Source organism: Chamaea fasciata, unplaced genomic scaffold (assembly GCF_029207755.1).
Source record: "Chamaea fasciata isolate MVZ Bird 193981 ecotype frontalis unplaced genomic scaffold, bChaFas1.0.hap1 SCAF_1, whole genome shotgun sequence".
NCBI classification, from domain to species: domain Eukaryota; kingdom Metazoa; phylum Chordata; class Aves; order Passeriformes; family Sylviidae; genus Chamaea; species Chamaea fasciata.
Genome location: NW_027094086.1, coordinates 130,699,443 through 130,715,252, shown reverse-complemented (window position 1 = coordinate 130,715,252; position 15,810 = coordinate 130,699,443). Strand labels below are relative to the sequence as shown.

Here is a 15,810-nt window from a genome sequence, read left to right as displayed (position 1 = left end):
GAAACAAGTGCATTGAAAAAAACCTTTTATAGACTTTGGCATTTACCCAATGAGAGATCTTTACTGAGCAAAGGCATGATTGAATTTATGAAGTTTCCTAGTAATAATAGCAACATGATGTCAACAAGATTCAACATGGGTTTTTTGACTGCATATTACAAAAAGCTTGGTGGCTTTGGAAATTTAGGAGGCAGCTATAGGTTACTAGGCCCAGGCTACATCTTGCTGATAACTATTTTACTGTCTCCACTTCAAGTCTATTACTTTTAGATTATATTTTCTTGCAATATTCCCGAGGATTTAGCTCCCAGTGAAACAGTAAGTCTTCTCAGTTTCTGTAGGAAGCTTAGAAAAGATAACTCACTTAAATTTAATGTTTGCATTGCATTAACACTTAATGAATAGTCAATTCCCCGCCATGTGAATATATGAACAAGTAAGAAGTCAGTACTTCCTGAAAGACAAATGTTTTTGTGAGACAAGATGAATGTGTTGCATATTAAGCACCACTAGATTTAAAAAATTGATATTTCTCAAAGTTGTGTGAGTGTTGTTATTGTAAGCTTGGATTTCATGTGTTTAGATGGTAATAAGCATTTGTTTCCAGCACTGTAAATTTTCAGCTTGTCAGTATGCTCAATAAAATGTAAATGGAAGGATCAAAACAGTTGCTTTCAAGATGCTGTTGCTCATGATGCTTTAGCATATGTCTTGGTTTAGATAGACAGGTATCTGCCAGGGAAGATTGGAGTCTCCCTTGGAATCTAAGTCCTTCTCCCCCTTTTCTAAATTATTATAAATTTGCAATTAAAAGGCTGTCAGGCAAAGATTTTGGGAATAGGTATAGCAGTTCTTTACTAGGGATATAAAAATACAAATGTTGTAGTACAGAAGAATAAGCAAGCAAACAAACAAACCAGAAATCCTAGAAAACTCTGACAGAGTCAGAAATACAACCTGATGCCCTGTTGGGCAGGGTGTTGGAAGCTGTCCAAAGTAAGCCCTCCTGGAGTGGCAGATGTGGCTTTGTTGGAGTAGAGATGGTCCCATTGAAAAAGGGTCCAGTAATGGTGAGATGGGTCCGGTCGTTCTCCAGGAATCCGGTGGAAAACTGGATGACTGGTGCCACTTGTGGCTCTTTTTTTGTCTAGGTGAAGACGGTTTGGCTTCTCCTCCCTGGGCAGAGGATCTTACAATGGTATGATGTAATGTGTCATGTCATTGTTGAGCTTTAATGGTCCATTAAGTAAAGATATCCCCATGGGGGTAGTGGAGCAATGAACAGAAATAAGCAACACTGACCCATCTGATAAGCAATACTGACCTATTTGAGCAACACTGCTCCACTCAGTTTCAATAGATGGAATAGAATAACATTTTTTCAGTTACAGAACCCAAGACAGCATACTAGGCAGGGCATATGTGATATGGTATATTATTTGCTCTGTAGTTGTAAAATTTGTATGAATTTTGAGCTGTCAATACAGAAATAATTAATCAACTCCCTAACCTGAGGAATAATTTTCCTGGTAGTGCTCCTGGCTATTAAGACGTGGTTTCAACTGTGCTGACTGGAGATGGAATTAGTAAACAGAATAACACTGTTTTTCAGAAAAACTTTCTTGTTTGTGTTTCAGGCTGAGCTGTGTGAACCATGCAGAAGATCTAGCCTCCAAACTACTCCAGTGTTTCCCAAAGAACAGATTGTCAGCACAGGCAGCTCTGAGCCATGAGTACTTCAGTGATCTGCCCCCACGGCTATGGGAGTTAACTGATAGTGAGTATAACCTCCTCCAAATTGATTAGAAACAAAGATTCTGGTGCAGACAGAGGCATGGGTGTATGCCAACCCTCACATACAGACAGCTTCATGGACACACACAGCCACACACAAAATACGTGATTGCAATTGTGTAGATTGAAATTACATAGTTAGCTTGACACAGGACAAAATGGATTCTTTTTTCTTTTTTTTTTTTTTTATTGCTATCTCTGCTCTGCAGTCTGCAGCCTGCTATCTTTGTATTTGATTATGTGTGGAGCCAATAGAATTCTCTGAATTGTCATAAAGCAAAAGGAAAAATGCAATTTACATATTTAGTGCTTTTCACTTTATAACATACAGTACTTCTTAACTAGCTGTAGCACACACAGGATAAAAATCCAGCTGTGTTTGATTCACAGTATCTCTATGTGTTATAACAGTAACCTTCAAGAAAGGACTCAGCATTCAGAAGTCTGGGAAACACAAAGTAAACAATCAGTTAATTTGCTGAATTAGACTGCATACGAAGAGGATGGCAGATGATATTCTTAACTAAGAATGCTTTCACTATTTACATACATCCTTTTGCTTCTTTTATTAACAGAATGCATTCCAGTTGACTTGGCAGAAATCTTCCTATCATTGTGTATGCTGTCAATTTTCTTTTTAGTAATTTTAAATCACTTATATTGTATGTCTGTATGTTGTTTTTCAGTGTTTAAAGCACACAGCCATTTATTCTAGGGAAAAAATAGTATCATGAATGATATTTTTTATTCAGAGAAGGTTCTGTTAATTAAAAAAAGGTTTCACAAGGGAATAACTGTCAGCATTTTGCTTTAACTCAATATGGTGAAGAGACACATGCTTGCATTGTGGCACTGTATGTTCTTTTCTGTTTTCAAACATGCATCCATTAGCAAAAGATCTAAATCCAGTACCTCAAGGCAGAAAGTTCAGAGAGGCAACAATGGAACATGTGTATGTAACTATGGCTGATTTAAAAGTTTGCTTCTAAAAACTAAGCTCTCTTTTTGAATATTCGTCCACAACAGAATCTATTTACAGTAGTGTTGGTATAAAAACTTTCATCTTCCTAAAGTTTATCTTTTCCATCCTCAACAGCTGTAGGAGTCACCTTTTGAGCTGGTTCTGTGGCTTGGCTGTCCAAGTACCCTACTCCCAGCTCTGCTCTGAAGAGCACTCTCCAATTTGTAGAATATGAACATTAAAACCAAAATAGCACCAATAATTTCTGTCCATCACTGTCATAGACTGTGTTCTGGCTCTGCAAAAAAGATTCGCGGTTTCCTCCTCTGCCATGGTGACCCACCACTCAGTTTGCTGACTGTGGTACTTTATAAGCAGAAAATGTAAATGTTCAGGGTAAATTAAGGCAGCTGCTGTTGAAAGTCTGCCTTTGCAGAAACTGATGGAAGGAGATTCTTTTCTTCGGGACTAATGAAACATCAAGAATGCCAGTTCATTTATCATATTTCCACTAAATGAAAAACAAAAATCACTCTGCAGTGGTGACATCTCAATCCTTATGACTGTGTGATTTAGTCTAGCCAGGATTTTGAATTCTGAATTCTGCAGTAGTACTTTTCTGTTAATATGGACTTATTACCCACTTGCCACTTAGTTTATCAGTCAGTGGTTAAATCCAGTTCTATCAGTGAAGTAAATGCCTACACATTATCACTCTGCAGCAGGCTGCCAACAGAGACAGTCTTGTCCTAGTCATTAACAAGCACAATGTATGCAGAACACCAGAGGGGAATTAAAACCACAAAAAATACCTCAGGGTGGTATTTTTAATATGAGAATTTAATTTGTAATTTCACAGATTAAGAATTTTGGCTGCATTAATCCTTTTATCAGCTCACAGCAGGTTATTTGCAGAAGCATAACCATAAGGCGATATTCATTGGCAGAAACACGTCTTTGCATAACGTTAAACATCAGGAGCAGTGAAACCTTTTGAAGGGGGGAGAATAAAGATGAAAAATCATTATATTTTAAAGCAAGGTTCTTCTAAATGCCTCCAGTAAAATTTTGAGTTACAGAAAGACTATTTCTGTGTCTAGTAGATAATCATTATGAAGCATAAATCCAGATGCAAGAAAGGACAATCCCAGTATCAAATACTACAATCATTTCTATTTAGTATGACTTGGATATACTTGTAAACATATTTACAAAACAAAGAAGTCATATACTTTGGTGAGTTGGGAAAATGTTTACTGTGTAGCGAAATACCCAGTTTTTGTGATTCTAGTTCTCTGTGCTAATATTTTACATGAAGAAACACTATTGATGGTTAATTAAATATAGTTATAAACATATTGAGTCTTTATGTACAAACAAAATTACTGCTTTCTAATTCAGACACCACTGTGATTTTGCAAATCTCTGTAGTGAATAGTATTCATCATGGAATATATTTTGTCCAATTTGGTTCTAATGCTGAATTGTAAATTTGGGGATTTAGACTTAAAATGAGGGAAAGACTCATATGTGGGTAAAAAAGCTAATGGGATGAATCAGTTAAATGATTTTCCATCAGAAAATTGTTTCCTTGGAATCGCAGTATTTCACAAAAGTATGGTGAAATACTGCCTACATTGTAAAAGTAAAAATTTAGTGTTTGACTTTCTATTCTGGTTTTGACATTTAGTACTATGTATTTGTATTCAATGTAATAGTTTACAGTATAATTTTTTAATGGAGTTTATTTTACAGACGTGTGTGAAGTTAGTTTATGTGAGAAATACACTTTTGCTTTTTTACTTGATTTAGTTTCAAGTCAAGGCATAATTTCAGTTGAGTTGGAAGTTCAGTTTTCAGATAAGTTCTGTCTAAAAGGTAGCCACTTCCAATTTTTGAAAATAGTACATTAAAAAGGTAAGAGTAGTGCATTTTTGCTAAAAACACCTTGTCTAGGAATACAATGCAACTTATGATGCAGCACAGCTTTCATTAATCTGAAAATTGAGCAGTAATCCATAGATTAATCCTTTTTACTAAATATGTGTATTTGTTATTTTCTACTTTTAAAAGAAGATGTCCTCCTACTTTTCTACCTTTATATTTGAGACCTCATATTCATTTAGTTGCATAAAATATCTGCCATTAACAATGTGTGTTGCTGAGGATAGCAGAATAAGAAATGCAAGCTGAGATGTCAAACTACAGTGGGAAGGTCTATGCATAAAGCAATAGCCAGGTCTTTTGAAGACATATAGATGAAAAAGTAGTTCCAAAAACTTACAGGTGTGCCAGTTGTTAGTGCAAAAAAGAAAACTCTTATGGCCCTGATTAGTCTGATTAGTTCTTTAGCATTTCCTTATGGAATCATGCAGTGGCAGCTCTCATGAGGAGGTTTGTTTTCAGGAGGTATTAAAAGTCATTGATTTTTCCCCATCATATTGAGGCATCCTAAGTAAAAATGAGTTTTCGTATTATCAATATGTTAGTTCTTAACCATTTGCATTTAGGTTCCTGTGGTGATTATCATCATGTCTCCTAATAACTTACCTGGTGTGACATTGAAGTTGCCAAGTTTTGTTGGTGTTTTTTTTTTAGCTCATGCAAAAGGGGATTGCTTCATGTAAAAGATTTTTGAGTTGTTGGGATATTTTTATCAAGCCTTTAGCTACTGTCTTTAGTAATTCAAAAAAGAAAGTCAAACAAGATAGTTCAATTCTATTGATATCAAGATTCTGAAGATGTAAAATATGATATCAAAGTACTGAAAAACCTTGCTGCTTGCTGTTTTACCTTCTTATTTCTAAGTTTTCTCAGCAGAAATTTGAAAGTGGAATTTATTAATTGTATGGTGGTGTAGAGGACAAATAAACACACACAATCTGGAAACAGGTTTTTTTGAAGATGCGTGCAGCTAAGAATGTTTGTCATACAATTTCCATCGTAATGCATTCAGCTTCTTTCCATTCAGAATTTGTACAGTGCTTACTTGCAGAAATAGGTGTTGTATGTATTTAATGTGTTGTGTTTGCCATATATATAAATTATTTTTAAATTACTGCTTTTACTGCAAAAAGAAATCAAAGTTTCTGAACTGACACTCTTTTTTACAGTGTCTTCTATTTTTACTGTACCGAATGTAAGATTACAGCCAGAGACTGGAGAAAGCATGAGAGCCTTTGGAAAAAACAATAGTTATGGCAAAGGTGTATCAAACAGCAAACATTGAAGAATATCTATATTCACAACTGATGATGCAGGTAAGACATGATCATTGGAAAGGATATCTTTGAAAATGCTCTTTAGTTATCTTTAGAGAAAAGAAATACAAAACTCAACTGCACGTCTATGTACAGTCTGATACTCTGTTTTTGCAGTTCTACAGTCAAATGAGTGTAAGTTCTCAGGAATGAGTGTCACTGACAAGTTGAAAACATTGCAGAAGTTGATGCTAGTGTATTAAATAATAGTTTGCCTTTAATTTGGACAGATACTTCTGCACCCTGGTAAAATGGGAAGAGAGAAAATACATCTTGCCAGTTCTGTTGTTAAAATTTGGGGCAAGGAGGAGAAATTCTATGATTCTATGATTGAAGGTCCCTCACAACCCTAACCATTCTACGATTCTGTTATTTAGTAGGTTGGTAGTCTTGGTAGCAAAGGATGTTCTTGATAAAGAAAGAGGTGCTGTCATGTTAGTGATTATGGTCTGTATCACTGGATCAGCTAATACTAGGTTTGTTCAACCACTGTTATTTAGTAGTGAAACAGTGCGTAACATGACTTCTGGTATTTTAAGAGCAGAGCAGAACTTGGGAAGGCCAGGTTAATAGAGAGGCTACTTATGAAATTACAGCAGGGGAATGGTGGAGTTATATCATGGCATTAATTGTCTTCTGCCCATATGCACCACCCCAGTGTTTGTTCAGTGGAATTTAACACTTGACAGACTCTTCCAGATTATCACTATTTCCTTATAAAGCTGCTTTGCTTATTATGCTTCTCTAAATGGTTTCATACCATAGTGTTTCACAAAATACCTGAAGAGCAGATTCTTTTCATTCAAGAAAAGCAAGGCCTGCCTTCTTTTTTTTTCTTGTTTGTTTTTAAAGACACAGTTGCTTTTGCATGTTGAGTCTATTATAACAGTTTGTTAGAGACGTTCTAGGAGCTGAGATAAATGCACATGCTGCTCACATACCTATTTGAAGATATGGTCTCCTCTAAATGCAGTTGATATTCACGTGTCTATATTTAGCTAAGTCTGCTTTTTACAATATCAGATATAACTTTCTCTAATGAATTACATTTGAGTTTACTGTTGTATGCTTATGTACAATTGGGGTTTTTAACCCTGTAATGTTATAGAGTCTTTGCCTGACAGGCAGTAACTACTGAAAAACTGGAATGAATAGATTTTGGTGCTGTCAGCCTGCCCCAGTTTTTGCACAAGCTCTTTGCCAACAAACCATTTAAGATACTCTAATGTCAGAAATGAGGCTGCCTCAGAGCAGTCTGTTTACATCTTTATTGACAAGCTAATCTCTAGTTTTTCCTGAGGCTGTGTCCCTGCAGACATCTCTTCAACCTTGTGTGTTCTAACGTGACATATCATCCATCTAAAGTATATTTAGAACATGCCCATCTGTGCTAGAGATCTTTTGTGTGGAAGCTTATGTGCAGAATCTCAGTTCTCATGTATAGAATCTCCTTTCTGTTGCTTCCAAATAAATGCATTTTTTGATTTACAAAATATGCAGTGGAAGGTTTTTGCAAATGAGCATGTAAAATAGTACAAAAGAACCATTGGATCATTTTTACTGAATATCTATTTGAGCAGGTACAAATTACTGGTTTAAAATTTTATATATGAACAGAAAGAGAAAACCAAATGTACCCTTTACATACATCACTGTACTGTTATGGCTGCTCAACCACAGTTTTAATACAGAATAGCTTGTTTCATTGTGACAGGTCTGAAACCACATAGCAAATGTTGTGACATTTACATTATTGATTACATTTTTCCAGTGTGGCTTGGGACTTTGTTCTGTTAGGTGCTTACAGTGCAATAACATACCAGCTCCCTGCTGTAGTATTTGACTTGTGTCATGAGATGGGGACCAGCAGATAATGCTGATAAAGTATTAGACAAAGAAATGTCGTCTTACCATGTGGAGAGCTGGGGATTAATGAGATGAAACTAAAATTCATAGGGAAGCAGGAAAATTGTGGACATGGAAAATAGATTTGAGTGAGGAATTATGAGAATGGGTGGAAACCTTGAAAGGGATGAGACTACCAAGCAAGTAGAGGTGTGAGTCAGTATGGAAAATAGAAGGAGTGGGGAAAAGAGACTGCAGTTTTGGTAATGTGAAAAGAAGATCTGGTGAATGGCAGGTGGTTGTGATTTTAAACAGTAGTGACTGGCAAGTAGGATGTTCAGTCAGTAAAATGGATGAGTTATGAGTCAGTTAATCTGGCAGAAGACTAGAGATACAGTCAGCAGGACAGTAGCATTTGGGAAGGGGTGTTTATTACAATATATTCTGTCAAAGTTTACATTCACAAGGCTTAGTGGAGGAAGAAGGTGCATGAAGAACAAAAGGAAAGGTAGCAGTAGCTCTCCAGGACCATGAAGTTAACAGGTAAACAAGGCAAGTAGAGTTAGAGATGGAGGCAAACAGTACAAGATGTTAAAATGTCAAAAAGTATGATCAGATAACATCCAAAATAGTGGGATAAAGGAAAATTAGAAGGGACAAATATTTCAAGGAAATAGGTCTGATTATAAAAAAACAACAACCATAGCAAACAAATGTTTCTAGCTTGCCTCCTGGACAAGGTAGGTACATATGTGTTTCACTCAACTTCGTGGGTTGACTTTATGCTTATATAAAGGTGGCAGGGAGGTTAGGAAGGGCTGGAATTTTGAGGTATTCCAGTATCCTTCAGGAAGCTGTGAAAGAGAAAAATCTGTAGATAGTTGGTCACTAAATCTTCTAACACATGTGTAAAGGAAAGGTTTTTAATTTTTATATATTTTTATGCATTTATACATTGTAAAAGAACTTACTAGAGAAACCCACATAGAAACACAAACGCCATCTTCAACCACCTCCAGAACCTGATGCTGAAGAAAATTCTAGTCTTCCTTCCTCCCTTCCTTCCCTCCCTCCCTTTCCTGTTTTGGGGGTAAAATAGGAAATAAAATTGAGAGACCCAGTAAAGATGCTGTGCCAAATCTTTCTGTGACAAGAAGTTATCACTCCTGCTATTCTTTCACACACCTGCCAGATGTTACTGCCCTGATAGTGCACCCACTGAATTAAATCCACTTTTCTTTAGGGTTTGGAAGGTGAAAAGATTAGGGGAGGAATGGCTGAGACATCATCTGCTAACTTTGGAAGCAGCAGTCTCTGGTAGATTGGTGAAGGAGAGGGACTAAAGGCAGTAAATTTGTAATTGGCTCCATCATTCATTAGAGCTTGTCTTAAACCTCCAGAAATTCGTGCATCTCTGAGAATTCTGCTGTCTTTAAAATACTGTGCTTCAACTGCCTGTCTGCAACTCACAAATCAACTTACCACTTGAAAAAGTAGCCTAGGACATGTTTCTGAAAACTTAGATAACATCTGTCAGACTTGGACTACTAATAGGGCCTTTGTAGAGCACACTGTGTCATTGTCTTGGGCTCCAAGAAGAGACAACATATTTATTCCAGTGCCCATGGGGAAAAAACTGACATTTGGAGTTAGCAAGGTCAATGTTGAGGCTGCTCTCTACTGGAGAAAATTAGCAAGTATGTGGTAATGAGCATCACTGCACACAGAAGAATCTGTCGGCACTGAATTAGACAGAGCCTTTTGATCCTATCTACGAATCTTTAAAGTTTTGTGATAAAGCAAAATGTTTTTATTTTGTGCCTGATGGTTTTCATTGGTAATTTTTTCTCCCTGGGGAGGAAGCATCTCTGGAAACATTTCTCATTTCTACATATCTTGTTGAGTTATACTGTATATTCTATAGTCATCCATCTTTACACAACTCCTTTACAGAGACAAGAATGGACACTAAGAAACTCTGGAGCTCTGTTTTCATTTGGATAGTGGAATACATGGCTAAAGCTTGTCCGTCTCTGGAAAGGATGAGTCAAATAGTAATTGAAAAGACAAGGCATTACCTGATACCAGATAGCACGTGATGTTTTCTTGTGGTGATTTATAATCCCCAGTTCCCATTGGTGGACCAGAGACACGAGATGTGTTTCTGGCCTATTGTCTGCTTCCTGGAGCCAGCAGGGACAGCTTCATTCAGGATGGTAACACCATATGCTTTTAAAGTATTTAACCTGTATTACCATAATGAGATCCCCTGCCTTTCTAAATCTCTTTGACAATTCACTGAAGCAAAACAAAAAGTGGTCTTTATTTGTATTGCTTCACCACATGCACATGCATCCGAGCAATCCTGAATTTCAATTGCAGGGTGCTGAATTCTTTCTTCTGTGTCCATTTAAGGCAGCAACTGACACCAGCCCAGCCAATCCAAGGGACGATGGCGTCATTCAGCTCAGCTGTGTAAAGCAGAATAAAGCTGAAGAGGTGACAGTTACCACTATAATGACAAAAAGTGCTGGTAATTTGGTTGCTTCTGACTGGGTGTGCTCAGCAGCACAGAATCATTGTGTAAAATTACCTTTTTCTCTTTGCTAGCTAGAGAGGTGACTGTTGTGTTGCATCCCCATCCAAATAGTTTCATTTTTGTTTGTCATCCTCAGTTTTACGTTTCTAAATTGTTTAAGAGAGTCTCCTCAGCACTGCTGTGTGGGTACATAATTTCTGCCTGCCTTGCCCTAGTCAAGCCACAGCGAAGCTGTAGTCCAGTGGTGTGTGTGTCCAGTAGTCAGTATTGAAAAGTCATTTTCATTCACTACTCTCCTGCATTTACTCTGTTCTGGGTACCCCAGTGTTGCTAAAACTCTGTGGAAAACCATATTCTGTGCATCTAAGTCTTCATCTCTGCAGCTTCAGGGGATAAAACTGTAGTAATTACAGTGGAGAAAGGTCTGCATAAAAGACATTCTAGACTGTGAGACTGCATATCAGCCAGATTTTGTCACTGTTGATTTAATCAAAAGCTCAAAGTAGCCAGTAGTGCTTTATATGTGTGAAATCTCAAAATTCAGTGTAAAACCAGATTGGGAGAGAAAAGCAGAGCTATAAAAGCACGGCAGTAACCAGTTTAATTTTTTAATGCATTTTTAAAATAGATTGATTCAGATATATGTGTATAAACAGTCATTGTGCTGCTGCAGTTGAAAAGATAGAAGCCTAAGCACTGAAGATGGGAGGCTTAAATTTCTCTTGCATCTTTTAGTGCCAGACAGTGTCTATACATGAATGTTGAGGGTCAGTTTAATTATTTAACTAATACTGGATTTGCATAAATTGGCTTTCCTGAAAAGGCTAATAAGATGCAGTTGTGGTGGGCAGCTGAAAGCAATTTGGGTTTGAGTCCAGTAATGATAGTACTAGGCAGAGTTGAAATTGTAACATCAATTTTGTAAAATGTTAAATTAGTATTAAGCTGTGAAAGATAACTGCAGAATCCAAGATATTTTTTGGCTCTCTAGTACTTTTAGTGCCATTATTTTCTTATGTTAACAACATAATGGCTTCATGAGACTGTTCCAGCTGTGCTTTACTTAATATTGAAGAATAAGATCACCACACTGCTAGAATATACCCTAAATATAACACACAAGGGAAAAACTCCAGGCATTGGTCTACATTCTCCTTGTGATATCTGTTATCTTATTTCTATTAATCTAAAATAAAAGTTATAGACTGAATTTTGCCCTCTATTCAACCATAAAGAAAATCCCCCCATATTCTCTGGACTCAGCACAGTGGGTGAAATGGACTGAGCAAATAGCTGTCCAGTGCAAGGCTGTTTTTGTACAAACTGCCCATCTGGCCTAAGTGACATGTGAGGACTGAGGATGGAGGAACTCAGATCCCTCAGGTCCCCAGGTATGCCCCAGTAAAGGAAATCCACAGCACAAAGGAGCTCATGAGGCTTAGACAGTATGTTTAATGGTGTTTTTGTGTCAACACTGCAACAGCTCACCTTGTCTGTTGCCATATGAAATGCAGTCACTTAATTGCACTCCTTGTAAGTAGTAGAATGCACAGTCTCTTGATTTTCTTTATAAAAAGAGTTGGTAATGTAATGCACAGAGATATGGAAGGCGAATTGGGTAGGATGGTCTCGCTAAGGAAGCTGAACACCAGTTCTGATCAAAGCCTGTCCAGCCTGGACAGGAGACTGAAAGCCCAGGACAGCATCTATGCCTGGAAATAAGTACACCAAAACAAGTAGGCATGATCAGGATTTCTTAAAAAATGGGAGTCTCTTAAGGAAAGAAGAAGGAAAGAAAGGAAGCAGAACAGAAAGGGGAGGTTTTCACATTTTATTATTACATACTCCACTTAGTAGGACAAGGATTTCAAACCTCCATTGCTAGGAGATACTGATTTCTTTTCTGCAGTTATATACTCTATTTCATTCGGTGTGAAACTAGTGGTTACATATGTATTGACATTATTTTTTTAAACTGTAATATGTCATGGCCAAATCAGCTGCAGAGCTGGCAGAAGGAAAACAAAGCATTACCACTATTATGGATAACTTTTTCAAAGGACAGTACTGTCTTTCCTTGTACTATGGCATAGTACGGAGCCTATTTTCTCTTCATTTCTAATGCATGATAACTTGCCTTCAGCAGTGTGAAGATTCATTTTCAAATAATTTTTAATATAGAGGTTTGTAATTTTACAGTCATTTATGCTGTAGGAAAGATATTAGTGATATTTGCATGAATGCATGTGCTCAGTTGCAGTGCTGTTTATCTGTCTCTCCAGTTTGTTTGCTCATAAATTTAGGAGACGAAAGGTGGAATCCTCTGTGCCATAAGTGTACTATATTGCATTATTAATATTAGGATAGCAAGCAATTCCCACTAGACAGTCTTTGTGGTCTGTTCATGCTTAAGAAGTGTCTAGGCATGAAAGGCCGTTTGAGTTCCAGTGGGCTGATAGTCTGGGATGACATTTGAATGAGGCGAGGACAATGTCTGGATGACAGTGACTGGGAGGGAGGCAAAAGCTGGTCTCCACTCTCCCTATTCTCCCATGGACAGTCACCTCTCCTTTAGGATTATTTCCTCACGTGACTCCTCAGTCAGGCTTTGTCTAAGAGGAATGTGGAACCACTGGAGGGGAGAAACTGAGGTTTCCAGACAAAGCAGAGGCTTCCAATGCTGACACACAGCCCATAACCCAGAGAGACAGCAAAGCTAATGAGAGGCATTGCCTCTCAGGCACCATTTGCAGCATTCAGAGTTAACAGAACATTTTACTTTCAGCCAAATTGTAAACAAAAAATGAAATTTAGTATTTCCATATACCAAACTCTTTTCTCTGGAGGACAAGCTTTGTGGTGCTATTTTTCATCTGTAGCTTATATTGCCTGGTTCTGCATGAAATAAACAAACTGAACCAACCACTGCAAAATTGGGTCTTAAGGCAACACCCATTAAAGTAAATGTGCACTGAATACCCCTAGTTGTGGGAAGATTCTTGCCTAAAAATGTAGCAATAGTTTACAACTCAGTTAATAAATTACATTACTTTATTCTGCCCCATAAGTGGGATGAGGATGGATGGGTTTCCTACATCCTTCTAGTGTTAATTGTTAAGTCTCAGGAGGAAAACTCAAAAAATACTAAATTCTCAAAGATTTCTAATGTAGAAGAATAGCCCTGGAACAGCATCTTTGGATATTTCAAGAAGTGGAAACAAAATGGAGTATTTCCATAATTTTTTGTCTGTTATAAATTATTAATGTTGTTTTGGGCCATATATGTATTTTGAATTAGTAATTATGGGTGATCGTTCTCTGCCATTAGTAACCTAGATTTTAATTCTGTACAGCCACTTCTGCAACCCTCTTTTGATGTTAATATAAAGTCAAATTGTGCATTATATTTTCTGGCTTTTTTATTGTGACAGTAAAATCACACACTTTTTATTTTTCTCCCTGAAATTATTCTTTTACAATTGTTTTTAATATCTCTCTTGTTCAGTCTGTGCATTACATGTATATTAAAATCTAGTTACCTGATAATCTGAAGGGAAAGAAAATCTGCCCAATTAAATCTGTCCTTGTGTGCTTGAAAGATTCAGCACTGAGTAATCTGTCACATCATAAAAGGAACGCAATCAAAACAACTGAGTCATTATCATGACTCTGCTTGGTTTCAGTCCATGAAGTGACATCTAGACTCTGCAGATACAGTATTTGTTGTTTCATGGATCTGTGTGCAAAGATTTGTAAATACAGAGGTGTAAATGTTGCCAGCATTTAAATTAGGTTCAAAGTGCTATTTATGGCTTACATCAACAATAACAAAATATTCATAATCATCCCTAGGTGAAGATATTCATTTAACGAGCTTACAGTCCCTAATTAATTCTGTAAGGAACGCCATTTGGCAGAGCAGAATTATGAGGTTTGCATATTGATAGTGGCAGGGAAAAATATATCTGTTTTCTATTTATATGGTAAAATTAACTTCTGTTCTTTTGAAAATGGCACATCTCAGAGGTATTGCTTTCAAAATGATCTCAGGGTGTGAAGAAAGCAGTAATAACCGCACCAGGCATTCAGTTCTGTCCTAATTTTCCCACCAGTTTTTCAATGTTTCAGCTGTCTCAGAGACTTAAAGTACTCTCATTAGGTATCTGCAGAGGCTGCCTGCCTGCCTGCTCCATCCCTCTCCCGAGCTGCCTCTCTCACTCCCCCTCTCTTGCTCTCACTTTTTTTCCCCCTCCTGCTTTGGGAGTGAATGTGAAGATCATTTGCTGGTGTGATTGGCAGGTTAGAGCATTCGATCAGATGAGTTCCTCTTAGTGCAGGTCAAAAAGGCTGGTTAGCAGGAGCTGTCGAAAAATGCCAGCAGCATTCGAAATGGGAAATGTCATGACTTCGAGGCAGGGGGTGCCACCTGGAACAGAAAGCCCCCAGCTCATTAGCAAGTTACAGGATGCAAGCTTAACTGGAGGGAGCAGAGGAGGAAAGATAATACCCAATAGGGAAAATTATTGTGAAGTGGAATTGATTTCATGTATAATTTGTTTATCACTAGAGGGGACAAATGCTGTCCTTCTGACATGTGTGGAGGAGTGTGGGCTGTGAATGAAGCAATTTAGCATAATCTCCAGGTTGCGCTCTGGATTTAAAGAATGCCAACTTCTTTCTTCCCAACTGTGGAAGTGATCAGGTCATGTTGTATTAATTTAACCTGACATAGTCTCAAATGGTTTATCTGGGCAATTTTAGCAATTTAACAGAACACAGTAGATATGAGCTGCATTCATTATTAACATGGGGCAGTGGTTTGTCTTCTGGATGAAGTGGGGTTGGGGGTTTACTGCAAGCTGCTGTTTTAAAAAAGACATGTTCCAGTTGCAAGTTGAATTACAAAAGGGCTCAGTTTTAATGCTTAGTTGGACTGCATAAAATCAGAATGCAATTTGTGTTGCATGATATAATTTTATTTCCAATAAAATCTACATATCCTTAGAAAGTATGGATTTAAAAATAAATAAAGCATCCAAGCTTACTGTATAAAATTTAATCTGAAATGAAGACTAGAGGGTCTACTGCCTGTCAGGGACCTAAAGAATGCATATATAAAATATTGTCATTACAAAATGCTTAGTCTTCTCCAAGATATCCTGTAGTGGTAAAATTGCAGGCAAACTCTTCATCCCAGGCAGTTTAACAAGCCCCTGGCTATTAATATTGCTTATCATTCATTTGCTTCACTGGTCTGTATTTTAATGTAGAAGGCAAATTGCACAGCAGTAGAAATGGCTGCATGGATTCCTTCCCCCCGCCACCAGATTTTTTCAGAAATGTTGAGAAAATAAGATGGGATCATGGTACCTGCCAGACTGTTTTATCGTGGTATCTTTGTGTAGCTTTGT

The 15,810-nt window shown here is 37.3% G+C and overlaps 1 protein-coding gene across 3 annotated transcripts in view; it reads left to right on the top strand.

The window, feature by feature from the left end:
* Nucleotides 1–15,810, top strand: part of CDK14 (cyclin dependent kinase 14) — a 338,037-nt gene that overhangs the window by 244,827 nt on the left and 77,400 nt on the right. For all 3 annotated transcript variants that reach the window (XM_066197805.1, XM_066197794.1, XM_066197814.1), the window contains 2 exons: nt 1,638–1,777; nt 5,869–6,015. In XM_066197805.1, coding sequence (XP_066053902.1) covers nt 1,638–1,777; nt 5,869–5,984 — 256 coding nt within the window. In that variant the 3' untranslated portion in view covers nt 5,985–6,015. The remainder of the gene's footprint in view (nt 1–1,637; nt 1,778–5,868; nt 6,016–15,810) is intronic.